At 51.3% G+C, this 13157-nt stretch overlaps 3 protein-coding genes across 3 annotated transcripts; 2 read left to right on the forward strand and 1 right to left on the reverse strand.

Moving 5' to 3' along the window:
- Positions 1–531: 531 nt before the first annotated feature.
- On the reverse strand, positions 532–3800 carry TGME49_250890 (3'-5' exonuclease domain-containing protein). Its single transcript, XM_002367329.2, has one exon. It carries the CDS (start codon positions 2853–2855, stop codon positions 837–839), a length of 2019 nt encoding a protein of 672 aa, XP_002367370.1. The 5' UTR covers positions 2856–3800; the 3' UTR covers positions 532–836.
- On the forward strand, positions 3729–9299 carry TGME49_250900 (hypothetical protein; the record flags this gene model as incomplete). Its single annotated transcript, XM_002367330.1, has 6 exons — positions 3729–3801; positions 4986–5215; positions 5803–5991; positions 7438–7551; positions 8413–8473; positions 9178–9299. 6 exons carry the CDS (start codon positions 3729–3731, stop codon positions 9297–9299), a joined length of 789 nt encoding a protein of 262 aa, XP_002367371.1.
- A 405-nt stretch (positions 9300–9704) lies between these two features.
- On the forward strand, positions 9705–10881 carry TGME49_250905 (hypothetical protein; the record flags this gene model as incomplete). The annotated part of the gene is made up of 2 exons (XM_018780941.1): positions 9705–10222; positions 10672–10881. The coding sequence occupies exons 1-2, from the start codon at positions 9971–9973 to the stop codon at positions 10879–10881; spliced, it is 462 nt and encodes a 153-aa protein (XP_018635079.1). The 5' UTR covers positions 9705–9970.
- Positions 10882–13157: the final 2276 nt, after the last annotated feature.

The following is a 13157-nucleotide window of genomic DNA, read 5'->3' on the forward strand; positions in this document are numbered from 1 at the left end:
CGTATGTGAATGGACATATGCATGTGTAGATGTGCTGTACAAGTTAGATGAAACGCGTACGAGGTTTTTTTGTTTACACACGAAAGTTGTCCTGGCACGGACGCCAGCTAGAAATCCAATTCTTTGTGTAAAATAGCAGTTTCCAGAGGGAGGTGTTGCGTACTCCGTTTCAACAGCACGGATGCGGGATGCCGCGGGGGAACCGATGTCCAGTTTTCCTGAATGTGCGTATCTGTTTGCCGCGCTAATCATCCCCGTACTTTACCCAGATATCTTCAAATCGAGCATCTCGTGTTCCCCCTTTACCGCCACACACACATAGCTACTGGATGCTTCCCCTTTGTTACCTTTCGGGACGTTAGAAATGGAAAATCTAGAGGAAGCGCCAACGGCGTTTCCCCAAGTTAGCTGCGATGCCGCCGTACCGCGGGGTCCGTCAGGCGGACCCTACAAGTTCACTGACCGGTCGAGCGCAAATCTAGGCAACGATGATTCAAGAAGCTGAGTAACTAAACGAAAAGTTAGTCGGTTCGGCGAAAGAAAACCGGTTCCTTGAGCCAGACCAAGGCTGGCTAATTCCCAAGAAATCGTTAAATGCTGGTTATTGTCCGACGGCCGCAGACCATGGCCGTCCCCCTACGCCACGGAGTGCAGACAAAAACGTGTGTACGCTAGGAAACAAACAAATACACTTTTACGCTTCTCGACCTTTGCACGCTTGGGTGCAAGGAAGCCGTGGTTCGAAAGCCCCACTGCAGCCGTGGAGCGTGGACGCCCCAGAGTGGATTAGGACAGCGAAACGAGTTGGATTTCACAATCCTGGGTGGACTCTACGTCTAGACTTCTCGTTTCCGTGTGAGAAGCGGAGCAAGCAGGGTCAGCATTTGCGCAGCTGCGTCATTTTGCGCCGCCCGCAAATTTGTGTGCGCCTCAGAACTCTTGGCGACGAAGACACCCGACACTCCGGAGTTGACGGAGAAAACGCTTCTGAAGCCGTTTCTGCAGCTTTCCAGTCGTGTGCATTCCAATCGCCATCCGCGTTCAACGCAAGTCTCTTTCAACGAAACCCAGGCTTGTCCAGCGTTCTGCCTTGGCGAGGCGCTCTCTGTCCCAGTGCCGCTCGCTTCTCCTTCTCGGTCGAATTCCACTCTGTTTCGCTGATCCGGATCGTTGGCTTTCACAGAACCGTCGCAGAGTTGGTCCAGCGCCGTCTCCTCCATTTGGGTCGCCTGCGTCCCAGTCACGTGTTTGAGAACTGGCGAGTTCCTCGTCCTCTCAGACTCTGACTCCTGTCTCGACAGCGTCGCTACAAAAACCTCTCTGTCGCAGCGCGCGCCCTGCAGTTTACTCCGGACAATTCCGCTTTTGGGCTCTGACCCAGACTCGCGATGTTCCGACTCTTCACCTAGCTCCGGTGTCTCCGTGCGACCCTCAGTTTGCTGCGCGTGCCCGACTGTTGAAGTTTCCCTCAAGCCCCGTCTCCCGCCTCGTTTCTCGCCTTCCGGTGTTACCTGCAAACCTCGGCTTCCTTGACACACAGACGGGTGGCTTCTCGCCGCTTCCAGACAGTCCGTGTCGCCTAGAGCGTCTTCGCTGTCTTGTCTCAAGCATAACTTCGACTCGGCCGTCCCGCCCTCTGGGTCGAGACTGTCGTACCCTGTCTCGAACGCACAATCCACAAGAAGGTTCGCATCGGCATGAGCCTCGCACTTTCCGCCCCCACCGCGTTCCGCCTCCTTGGTATCTCCAGACGCGGCAACAGAGCCTGACACGGCTGTTTCCCTCCTTTCGCTGTCCTCGTTCTGCGTACACCTCAACTGCAGAGTGGCTTGCGCCTCCACGAGACGCATGACTTCTTTGGGAACGACTTGCTCGCGCATGCCAAAGAGCACTTGCCGCGAAACGTACGCATCCGTAGCGGCGTACATACACTGCTCAGGGGAGAGCGCGTCGCGGCTCCAAGTGCTCAGCTGGAGACTCTTGTCCAGAAAGCGTTCGAGGAACAGGCCGCAGAGCGCCTGGAGAGAGCGGCTGTTTGTGGCGCAGCCAAGCGCAATCGCCGCTGCATGCAGACAAAGGAAATTCCTGGGCGACACGCCGAACTCGCGCTGCAGAGCCTCCACTTCACCCGTCGCGCCCTGAGTCACTTTCACCACATCGGCCCGGAGCAGCAGAGCCGTGAGGCCCGGCGGCAACCCACCGAGAGCAGAGAGCTGCCAAATGCATGCAACCGTCGGACTGGCGAGCTGAATCAGAGCGAGAGGCGGCCGCGGAGAGAGCGAGGCGAAGAGGGACAGCGACGGAGGCAAGTCCCCGCCCACTGACACAGCGAGAGGGTCATGCTCAGAGTCGTAACCGAGCACGAGGTCGGACGCCGCCCCGCAAGACGCAGAGGCAGTTTTGAGGAGCGCCTCTGATGCCGCGGCGTCATCGGCGAGTGTCCGCACGACGATGATTCTCCCTGAGAACTGGATCCTTGGAAGGGATTTCAGCTCCAAGCGACAAATCGAGAAGCGGCTGCGGTCGCTGCCGCTCCACTTGGACCAGCTGTTGTCTCTGTTGCAGACGCGTATTGCATCCTTCCCTGCCAAACCACTCGCGAATCCGCGGCGAGGACTCGCGAGGGCGGGGGAGGCGCGGAACAGCCGACGCCTGCGCTCGCTCTCCGGACGTTCCTCTGGAGTGTATGTGTGTGCGAAGGTTGGACAGGCGCTGTGCGGTTCAGGAGTGAAGACGGAGTTCCGCGGCAGACGCGCAGGGAGAGAAGGGCAACCGGCGCTCGGGCGGGAGCACGAGACAGAGAGCGCTAGAGCTGCGGAACGACCTCTGGAGAGAAGCGCCTCACATGGCGACATTTTCCTCCCAGAAAGCGCTTAGGAAGGCAATAGAAACTGCGTACAACGCAGACACACGGCGCGAGAACTCGAAAAAAGAGAAGAAGCTGGAGATCAAAAGAAATACAGATCGGAGGCACTGGGAACGATTTCGCAGCACGAAGATCCGACTCAGATTCCTCGTCCATTCCCCTGGAACATCGCTAATTATTAAGTGCCTCCAGCCTCCACAAGGAGTCTTTGTCTCTATCGGTGCTCTAGGACACAAGCGCGTCGAACAACGAGGCAAAACCAACAGGCGACATGCGAAACACAGACTTGTCCTCGGTGGCCAGTCCAAGTCTCGCGGCTGCTTCTTCCCGGCTGTCTGGCATTGCAAATCAACAGCTGCGGCGAAAGACTCATACACAGAGGTCCTCACATGCATGCATGTGCAAATGGATTTTCAGCTGTGCGTAGGTCGAAACACCGGCATGCCAAGGTTCGCAGAGTTTTACGTTCGGACTGACGCATGCATGTGCGTTCAAACTAAATGGGTGCGACCAGAGGTCTGCGTAGTTGTGCCCACCCCAATACAAGGAGGAGAGACTCCTTCAGTCATCGTGCAGAGAAAGAAGCCTCGTTGCGCATCTGCTGCCGTCCGACTCACTCAAAACCTTTTTACATGGTCACCCTTGACATGTCACCGCGTCCACGCGCCTTTCACTCGTACTTTCCCCTTCCTCTTCTGTACGAGACAAGTTGTGGTGGAGACATGTACATAGGTCTCCACACATATGAACAGATAATCTACAGTATAAGAAATATATACTTCTAAATGCGTAGATTGTGTATATGCATGAAAATGGGTGAACAACAGGAACTCTGAGTGGCGGAACGTTGTACAAACAAAGAATGGAGGCGAATGGCTTCCTGCTGCTCTCCAAGGCCTTTGCTGTGCGAGCTGTGCAGACACCTCATAGAGCCTGTGCGATGAAAGAGGTCAAGAGTTTCATCGAGCTGTGAAGAAAAGAGAGCACGCGCAGAGGTGTAGACCAGTAAAAAACTGCATGCGCCCACAAGGAGTTTGTGGAGGTTTTCTCGTCGGTTTAAACAGAGGAAACAGCTCTCAGAGAGTGCCGCGACAGAGCCGACACCCCTCGCCGAACTCAGTTAGTCTTCGAGAAAAAAGAAGAAACGGGCCATGGTCAACACAGGAAGCGAATCGTTTCCGGCGACGATAGACGAAAGTCGATTGTCGGGCCACGAAGACACGAAGACATGCATGCGTTTGTACCGAGAAATCGACCCAGAGGAAATATGTCTTTCTAATTTACTTGCCCTCTTACAGTTCTAGGCAAAGCCTCAGCCTTTACTCTCGAGTGTCTTCGAAGACTTCGTTGAAAATTCACCCTTTTCTCACACCTGAGGAAAAGGACCTCCTGTGTCCGCGTTTCTCTTCGCTCTCTCCACCACCTTGACATGTCTCCTTTCTCATCTCTTACATCAACGCTGTAAAGAAAGGGTTGTCGCGACTTTTTGTCATTGCGCTCTCCTTTCGTCTCTTTTTCCATGCTCTCTCTAGGCATCTGCCTTGTCTGCCTCTCGCGGTTTTTTCCACCATCTTCTTCTCTGTCTGTCCCTCTTCTCTCGCTCTCTTTCTTCTTCTCTTCCGTTCGTTCCTTTCTCTTCTCCCTCTTCTCCCTCTTCTCCCTCTTCTCCCTCTTCTCCCTCTTTTCTCGCTCTCTTCTTCTTGCCTTTGAATCTCTTCTCTCCTGCGTTTTTCTCAGTTGTCTCTTTTTCTCTTTTCACGCGTGTTCGCTGCAGACTCTCGAAGCACCATGGCGGTCCCCTTCTCTGTCGTTTCTTGCCCCAGATCGGGCGCTGTTGCGCATGGACTTTCCCTGTCTTCTCTCTCGCCGTCCTTCTCTGCTCTACCGGCGAAAGTGCAGATCTGTAGATTCTCTGGTTCTGTCAAGTCGTCTGCCCTCTCCCAGTCCTCCTTTCTCTCTTCCCCGTCTGAATCTGTAGCTCCCTTCGTCTATCCCTCACAGTCCGCTTCTCCTCATCTCCCTCTCCCCCTCGCTTCCTCTCCCCTCCCGCATGTCTCTCGCTTCCCTCGTCTCTCTCTGTCCTGTCCTCTTTTCTCTCTCCTCTCTCCTGTCTCCTCAGCTGCGTCCGCGTATTCTGCCCTGGCTGCGAAAAGCAGGGAAGAGCGAGAAGCGCCGACCGGTCGTGTGTTGCCGAGCCGTGCCGCGGCTGTCGCCCAAGCGGGCGCCGGCAGTGCAGAGTCCAACGGGGAGACAGTTGAGGAGACGGAGTCTCGCGCGCATCAGCTCCAGTTCTGGGTCTCGCGGCTTCGAGAGGAAAAGGACACCGGCGCCATCTACATGCTGAGAGAGGTAGGCGACGGCGAACCGTCAGAAAAAACGGCGACAGAGGAAGGCTGAGAACGTTTCAGTTGGGAAGAGCGCGACCATTAAGTGTACTGAGACGTCACGCCTTACAAGAAGAGCGACTTCAAGCAAGGAATCGGACTCAACGGTGTTTACATAGGAGTCGAAGCTCGGCCTCGACCTGTTCAGGGAATCGTGTTTTTTGTCACCTTCGCTGTGGGGATATGTATACACAAGTGTGAATGGCTCTATATACATGTCGACGAACGCATCTCCAAATCTAGACATCTGTGTATACAGCTCTGCATACGCAAGCATGCACGCACTTCGCGTATAGCGGTGTCTCTGCGGATAGGATTTTTGTCAGGAGACGCGAACATGTCCCTGAGCCGTCGGAGACTCCTGTCACAGTGACGCCTTTTCCCCTCGTTCACCAAGGCATGTGCGGCTCTCTGCATGCGCGTACTCAAAGAAGAGAACTGCGAACCTGCGAGTAGCTGCAGATATGCACTGCGGAGTCGCAGTTGCGTTTGCGCGGTTTCTTAACCTGTTCGCAAGTGGCGATGGTGCGTCCGTTTCCCTGGGCTTTCTAGATTCTAAGGAAGCCAAAGAAGGCGACAAGTTCCGCGCCCTCGCCTCGTCTCGATAAACGGCTAGAGAGAACTGGGACGCAAGAGGAGAAGCCTGTCTCTGCTGCGCGGCCACCGGAGACGGAGGACATTCTCGACCAGATGGAAGATCTCCTCAGGTCTCATGGAGAGATGACGGCAGAAGTCGGAGAGGTGCGTGAAGCCTTCACTGCTTGTCTCTCGGCTGCATCTGTCTCTTGTCTCTCAAGTCAAGGGCAACGGCAGCCAGCGACTCGGTGGAAAGCAACTGTGTACTCCAGCTGCATAGACGTCGCGACCCTCACTCTAGTGCTCTTGTCTCTGTTCGTCGATGCGAAATGCTGTTTTCCTCATAGAGCGATCGTGATGACAGACAGACAGACGGAGCAACAAGAAATAGATGGAGCGCGAGATGCAGGAATACCTAGAGATCGACAGAGTGGGGGTTGGTAGATCGTGACGTCAATGAAGAGATAGAGAGACAGATAAAAATATAGGTAGATACACAGGCAAACAGGTAGATAGAACAGATACGTCGGTAAACAGGTAGATAGCGGCGGACGGATAGAGACAGGCGAAAATGTAGGACATACGTAGGTGAACAGAGGGAAAAGATATTCAGGCAAACAGGTAGCCGAAGGCGACACGTAGCTCAACAGAGAGATACAGGTAGATATCTGCAGGTACACAGATAGGCAGCGGTGGATTGATAGACAGAAATAGATAAAACTTTAGGTGGATAGATGGAAGTGGAAGAAGGGAGCGGTGTATGGTCAGTTTTCATGCAATGCCGCCTCTGCACTTTTTGCCGGGACGCGAAGCCGTGACACCGCGAACTCCAGTTCATTTTTACTTGAATTTAAATATATATTTGTATATTCGTCTGCATATGTACTGGGACGATTTCATTTGCCCAGTTCGAGAGTGGCTTATGCAGATGAAAGTGCATGCTGGGAGGGAACGTACCTCGGGGTCTTCGGCGAGAATCCCAGAGAGTTGATGTTTCCGCGTCCGTCTCCTCAAATGCTTTTTTATCTCTCTGTCGGAGAAACACTCCACATTTCCACTGACATTCCGGTGTGTTCACCCATGTATCTCTTCATCGACTGCTGAACATCTATCTTCCACACATATCCTATATATATATATATATATATATATATATATCTGGATAGAGCTGTGTGTGTAGAGAGATGCTCGCAGGTCATCTGCGGAGGGATTCACGTTTCGCATGTCGACTTAGCACTGGTTGCTGGCGGCAGCATGTAGCGATTGGTTTGGTCTTCCCAGAAACCGTTTGAGAGGCGCGCTGTCGGCTGTGCTGCCGCATGTCCGGCGAGCCGTCTGTGTAACTCTCTCGACGCACTGGCTGACAAAGTGACACAAGCGAGTTAACTTTCTGCGCTTGCACCACCGAGTTTTCCAGAGCAAGGTATCCGTCCTGTAGGGATCCAAGTTTTCCGGAACTCCCATTTTCGAGGACATCCAAGTTCTCTGGCATGCCTGTGCTCTATACAGTTGCGAGTCAATGCAAAACTGAAGAAAGGTTCGATGCGTATCGAAGAGTGGAGGTTTTTCGACGACTGTGGTGAAGAGACGTCTGTGTCCTTGGTTCTTCAGCTGCTCAGCTATCGGCACCAGACGCGCCGAGAGGGTCGCAAGGAACTTCTTGCCCTTGGATTCACTGGTTTTTCCACTGCCTTTGCTGCAGCAATTCATCCCTTCTTCTTCCTTGTAAGTTTCGCCTTCGGGGACCTGTAGCGCTAACGTAGCCTCAACGAGCACTTCGTAGCTGCGTGAACATATGTGCATTGCCGTGTCTGGTCCACGCTTGCAAGACCTGCATGCCTTGGGTGGCGTGTGTGGAGCCCAGAGATGAAAGCGGGTGCCTCACAAACTCTGAAATTTCTGGAATCTTTGTGTCTCATTGGACTGTCTACTCACGGGCGCTTTTGTGCCTTGAGGAAACTGTCGCCATCGCCGACAGTAGAGAACAAAGGCGTTTTCCCAGTGCATGCAGACTCTGCTGTGGCGGGAGTGCCTACTGTGGTGAAACATGCATATACATATATATATATATATATATATATATATATATTCATTTATATATGTAACTTGGTAGACGTACATAAAGAGCGACGCGTGATGCGTTTACATTTATTTGCATTTTCACCTCCAGACGCACTGCTGGAAACATGCCCTCAGTTGATATAGGCTCATCTCACCACATAGCACGTATATAGTTATTGATATGTTTGTGTGTGACCGTATGTATATGAGTAAATATGTGCCTGTATACACATGCAGGTATGTACATGCACCCATGCATATACGTCTATTGGCATATACATGTGCATGTGTGACTCGGCGTGTTGGCGATTCGGAGGTATGTGCGTCCTTTGTTTCGTGAGAGTTGAAACATCCGTTTGTCCTCGAAGAAAAAGCTCTTTGCCATCCTGAGAGATTAAGTTGCTGTTCTTGCGGACTCCCGCCAGCGGCGATGCAACGCAAGGACGCTGGTGGCAGATCCCGAAGAGATCAAGAGGCAGGCGTTTGCTGGATTTCTGTCCTTCCCTTCTTCGTGTCTTCCCCCAGGGTACTCTGATCGGTCTGCGTTCCATTTTGAAAGCTCGCGCTCCAGAACTGGATCGTGAAGGTGGGTCCTGGAGTTGCTTTTTTCTCTTTTTTCTGGAAGTTATGACCACCGCCGACTTTTACGGTAGAAGCAGTCGCCTTCTTTGCTCAACTCTGGCCTTCCTGTGGGGAGGGGAAACGCAAGACAGAAAGCTGTCTGTGGGCGAGTTGCTCTTTAACAGCGTCAAGAGTCGCCGGTTCCGTAGATGCGTAGTGACCCTCGAGTGTAGCGCCTGCTACCTGTTTCACTGTTCACCGGTGGAGCGCTGCGTCAGAAGACGCATGTGCCGTTGAAAGAGCCTTCAGTCTAGCATCTTTTCCTGTTTCTTCGCTTCTGCAAGCTGTTGGGGAAACAGCCGTTATCGGAGACTCCCGACCTCACCGGCGCCGCCGCTCTGCACGTTCGGCTCTGGTCTGTCCTCTGCTTGCTCTTCTTGCTAGAGATTTCTCTCCTCTTTCTCTGTCGATCTCTCTAGTCTCTTCGCTTGGCCTGTGTGCATGCCAGCCGATGTCTTTTATATGTGTGGCATATGCTTATACACATTTATATATATATATATATATATATATATATATATACAGATAGATAGACAGAGTGATACATAAATCGGCATACGTGAGCGTTGCCGTAGAACCTTCTTCTGTGCGTTGTTCTCTGGTTTTCTCTTGTCTTTCAGTGAATCCATTTGTTTGCTTTTTTTTGTTCATCCGGTTTCCTCTCTTTAGCTGGAGCGCGACGGTTGCAGGAAATCAAAGACTCTCTTCGAACTCAGGAGAAGCAACTCTTCAGACTTTCCGAGACGCTGCTCGAGTTGGAAGACGCGAAACCCCGGAAAAAGGAGGCATAGAATAAAAGCGTTTCTGGATTTTCAAACCGAAATTCGGGGAGAATCTGCCACACGGCGCGACTCATCCACGAAAAACACCGAAAGTAGAAGTATCAAGAAAGACATTGTCTCTCGAGTTTCGTTTTTGATGGAGTCCGGAAAGTGTCTCGTAGGCGACATGACTCACAGGTCTCGTGTGAGGTTTGCCGTGCAAGTAATTGTGAGAGAAAAGGGCATGTTTCTAAAGAATTGGTTGACAAGTTTGTGTAGAGTTTCGGTAGCAGTGTCCGGAGACACAGGGGACAATTACAGTCGGTTTTTGGGGTTCTGTTTCAAATCCAAAAAGACGAAACGGAGACAGATCTGACGTAGGTGCTTAGAAGTCTCTTTTTGCAGGAAAAAATCAATTACCGACTGACTCCGTACGTTTTTATATGGTCGGTGGACTGAATGCGATAGAAGGAGAACCTGAACTGTTCACCGGCTTTTAGAGGGTCTGAGGTTGAGATATGCAGAGCTACCCCGTCTCACTGGCGGCGCGTCAGAAGTGCAAAACACAATTCGCGGCCACGCCAGACAGACACAAGTTGGTGCTGTTCTCGAGATGTATCAGGTCTCCACATCTAGATTTACATCCGAGAGGTAGACTGTTCGGTCTCCAACTTCCTAAGTGATTTAAAAATTATATCATCATGTCAGCAACTCGAGCACGAATGGTAGAGTCCTCGTTACGTATTCGACAGTTGAATTCTAGGTCCGAAGTCTCCCGATCTTCTCGCGACAGGCACACATCGTTTCACGGGGAAATGGACGGGAGAGAAACGGCCGAAAGCCCCACGGGAACGGTACGCAGAAAAACTTTCTGTGTGGGAGAGAATCGCAACAAAAGTCACCAGGCATTCAGGATCAACCACGGCATCAAAGAACCCAGGATAATCGAAAGGGTACTGAACAGGATTTGAGAGTCGACGTAAAATGGCGTTGCTTTTTTTCTGTTACTGCTGCACACCGCGGGTCGACTGCTGAAGACACCTGAAAGGGATGAACTTTGATGCCACACGGGTGAACACTTCAAGAAATCCATGCGGTCTTACGCTTGTCTGAGCCTCTGTCATTCCTTTTGCATGCACGAAGCAAGAAAGAATCTTCTTGTCCAATGCTAACAGACACCAGGTGAGGGCTCATGCTCCTGCTTGGACTAGCGGAACTGGGGTAGGGAAATTGCTTCGTTTTCCTGAGAGGTTTTGACGTTGCTCTATGGTGCCTCAAAAACGTAAAGAGTACGTAATGTTTGTCTCCACCCACCGAAACACAAGAAGCCTTTTTGTCTGGTTTCTCGAAGGAACATTCTTTTCCTTTACTTTTTCCCCACTGTTTTGTTGGCGCCATGCAGAGGTATCTGACTTCTCTCCTCGCGGCAAACACTCTTCTACAACGAGGCAGAGGAAAACTGCATGCATCAAATTCACCACGGCGAACGTCCGTGGAAGAAGGACTTCAGAAACAAGTTGCCAGACTCTTTGTGGCCCGCGTATCGCAGGGCGTTCTGTCAGAACTCAGAAGTCACATTTCTTGCCGTCGCGTGGACACAGGACTTGTGTGATTTGCTTGGGAAGATGCTCCAAAAAAGACATTTGCTGAGTGCATGTGGACACATAAGAACACCCTTTTGCCTTCCCTTCTCGCCCTTATTTGGATCTCCAAGTTTCTATGCTGTTGCACTCACACACTGACTGATACGTATATATATATATATATATATATATATATATATATGTCTGTATAGGTGTATGCAAATGAATGCGTTGGCATGTATGTGCATTCGTGCATGTGCATGCGTAGAGGGAAGACAAATGGCTTTTAATCGCTCCCATGGCATTAAAAGAAGCTTTCTTTTTGAGAGAGAAATATTTTCAACAGTCGGCGGTAGCGCTCTGTTTGTCAGAAGCCCTCCTAGCAACACAGTCACACAGACATGCAAACCGGAGGGAGAAGAGAGGGAGCGAGGAGATTTTCATCACGAGTTCCAATGGATTTCCAAATCCTTTTTTTAAAGCAGAGGCTTCCGCCTGACCGGGCTTCAATTCACCGTGTGTGCACGTGCGAAGTTCCACCGGTGTCTTTGCGATTTAAAAAACACAAACTGCATGCATGCGCGAGCCGCGAACAGAACTGCGCCAAACGGAGGAATTTTCGAGTTGGAAAATCAAAACGCTCTGTGGTTTGGCCTTTTGTCTTCTTCCTTCTCTTATCCCTTCCTGTTTCGTCACGCCTCTCCCTCGTACAGTGGAAAACTCGGAAACAGACGCTGATGGACAGTTCCCTCTTCTTTAGGGGCATGTCTGTATACACCTCGCTTCCTTCCGGTACACCTTTGTCCCTTTTCTTCAGTGTTTTTCTCCATTCTTCCGTTTTGGAGCGTGTAGGAGGGGTGTTGTTTGTGCCAGTGTTTTTCTCGTTTTCAGTGTCTCCTCCGCAGCTCTGTCGCTCCGTTTGCAGTCTCCCTCCAGTCTCGACTCTTGAGGGTGGCAAGCATTTGAGGCAACAAACGATTTTTTTCTTTCTTGGTTCATAGAAATTCCAAGTTTTCTCCTCCCAGAGTGCAGGAGTACGAGGAATCCGAGCGCGGATGCGAGAAACGATTTCTCACTGCTTGCCGAAGTCAAGAGCCTCTTTTAAATGCGTTTACGCCGCTACTGGCTGGCCTCACGTGGTGGATGCATAAACAGAAAGATCCACCACTGTAATGGTCAGAAGCATCATGGCGGTCCATCGTGGAACTTTGTCCCCCTCTCTTTCCATGCTCGTTTCCTCTGGTTCGTCGCTTCCTGTCTCTGCACGCCGTTTTTCCCCTTATCGCATGCAGTCCTGTCTGCCCGGTCAGCCTCGTCATTTCCCCTCTCTGTCTCGGCTTTTTTCTCCTGTCTCTTGTCCATCTCCTCACCTCTTTTCACATGTCGGTCTTGCCTCTCCTTCCACCTCGACTCTTACTCATGCGCCGCCCCTCTTCCTTCCTGTCTCTGCTCTTCCCTCCTCTCCTAGCTCCTGTATCAAGTCCAAGTCTGCGTCTTCTCTCCTTTCCCCTCCTGTCTCCTCTTCTGTTTCTTCTCTCCTCTCTTTTTCTCTCGTCTCTTCTTCGTTGCCTTCTCCTCTCCGATATTCTCCTGGCTCGCCTTCCTGTCGGTTTTATCGGCACTGGTCGCGCCACCGGGCATTTGACCGACTGCGGCGCCTGCCGAACAAAGCGCTCCGTCCAGGAAAATGCGCAGGTTCTCTCTTTCCTTCTCTCCCTGCAAGTGTCGGCGACGCACCCTCAGTTCACGGAGACTTCTGCGTCGTCCGCAGAGCCGACGGCGGCTTCCATCTCGTGCCTCCCTATCCGCCGCGGATCAACAGAACTGTCGAGCCGTATCCGCCGTCTGCAGGGAACTTCTACGAGCTGAACCGGCAATTCAAACTCCAGTGGAAAAACGTCGAGTACCAGTTTGTGCCGAAACTGCTCCCTAGACCGTGGGGTCGCGCCGGTCCCTGGGGTGGAGATCTCGTCCGCATCTTCCACCGACGAACCAAAAAAAAACCGGCGCACTGATCTCACCCAAAACTGCTCCACAGTTCATCCACCTCCATATGAATTTGTAAAACGACATCTGTAAACACGTATAAATCGACGCGAAAATATGAACATGCATTCATATATATATATATATATATATATATATATATATATATATATATACATAGGTAAACGTATATACACATAGATAAATATGCATATATATATATATATATATATATATGAATATGCATGCATACATAAAAGAATGCATTCGCATCTGTTTACCTTTAAAGAACTGTAACTGTACATGCATAACCGAGTGC

The sequence above is a fragment of the Toxoplasma gondii genome, chromosome XII (assembly GCF_000006565.2).
Source record: "Toxoplasma gondii ME49 chromosome XII, whole genome shotgun sequence".
Taxonomy (NCBI): domain Eukaryota; phylum Apicomplexa; class Conoidasida; order Eucoccidiorida; family Sarcocystidae; genus Toxoplasma; species Toxoplasma gondii.

Coding starts and splice junctions, on each gene's coding strand:
- TGME49_250890 (XM_002367329.2), bottom strand. CDS start 2,855: ATGTCGCCATGTGAGGCGCTTCTCTCCAGAGGTCGTTCCGCAGCTCTA.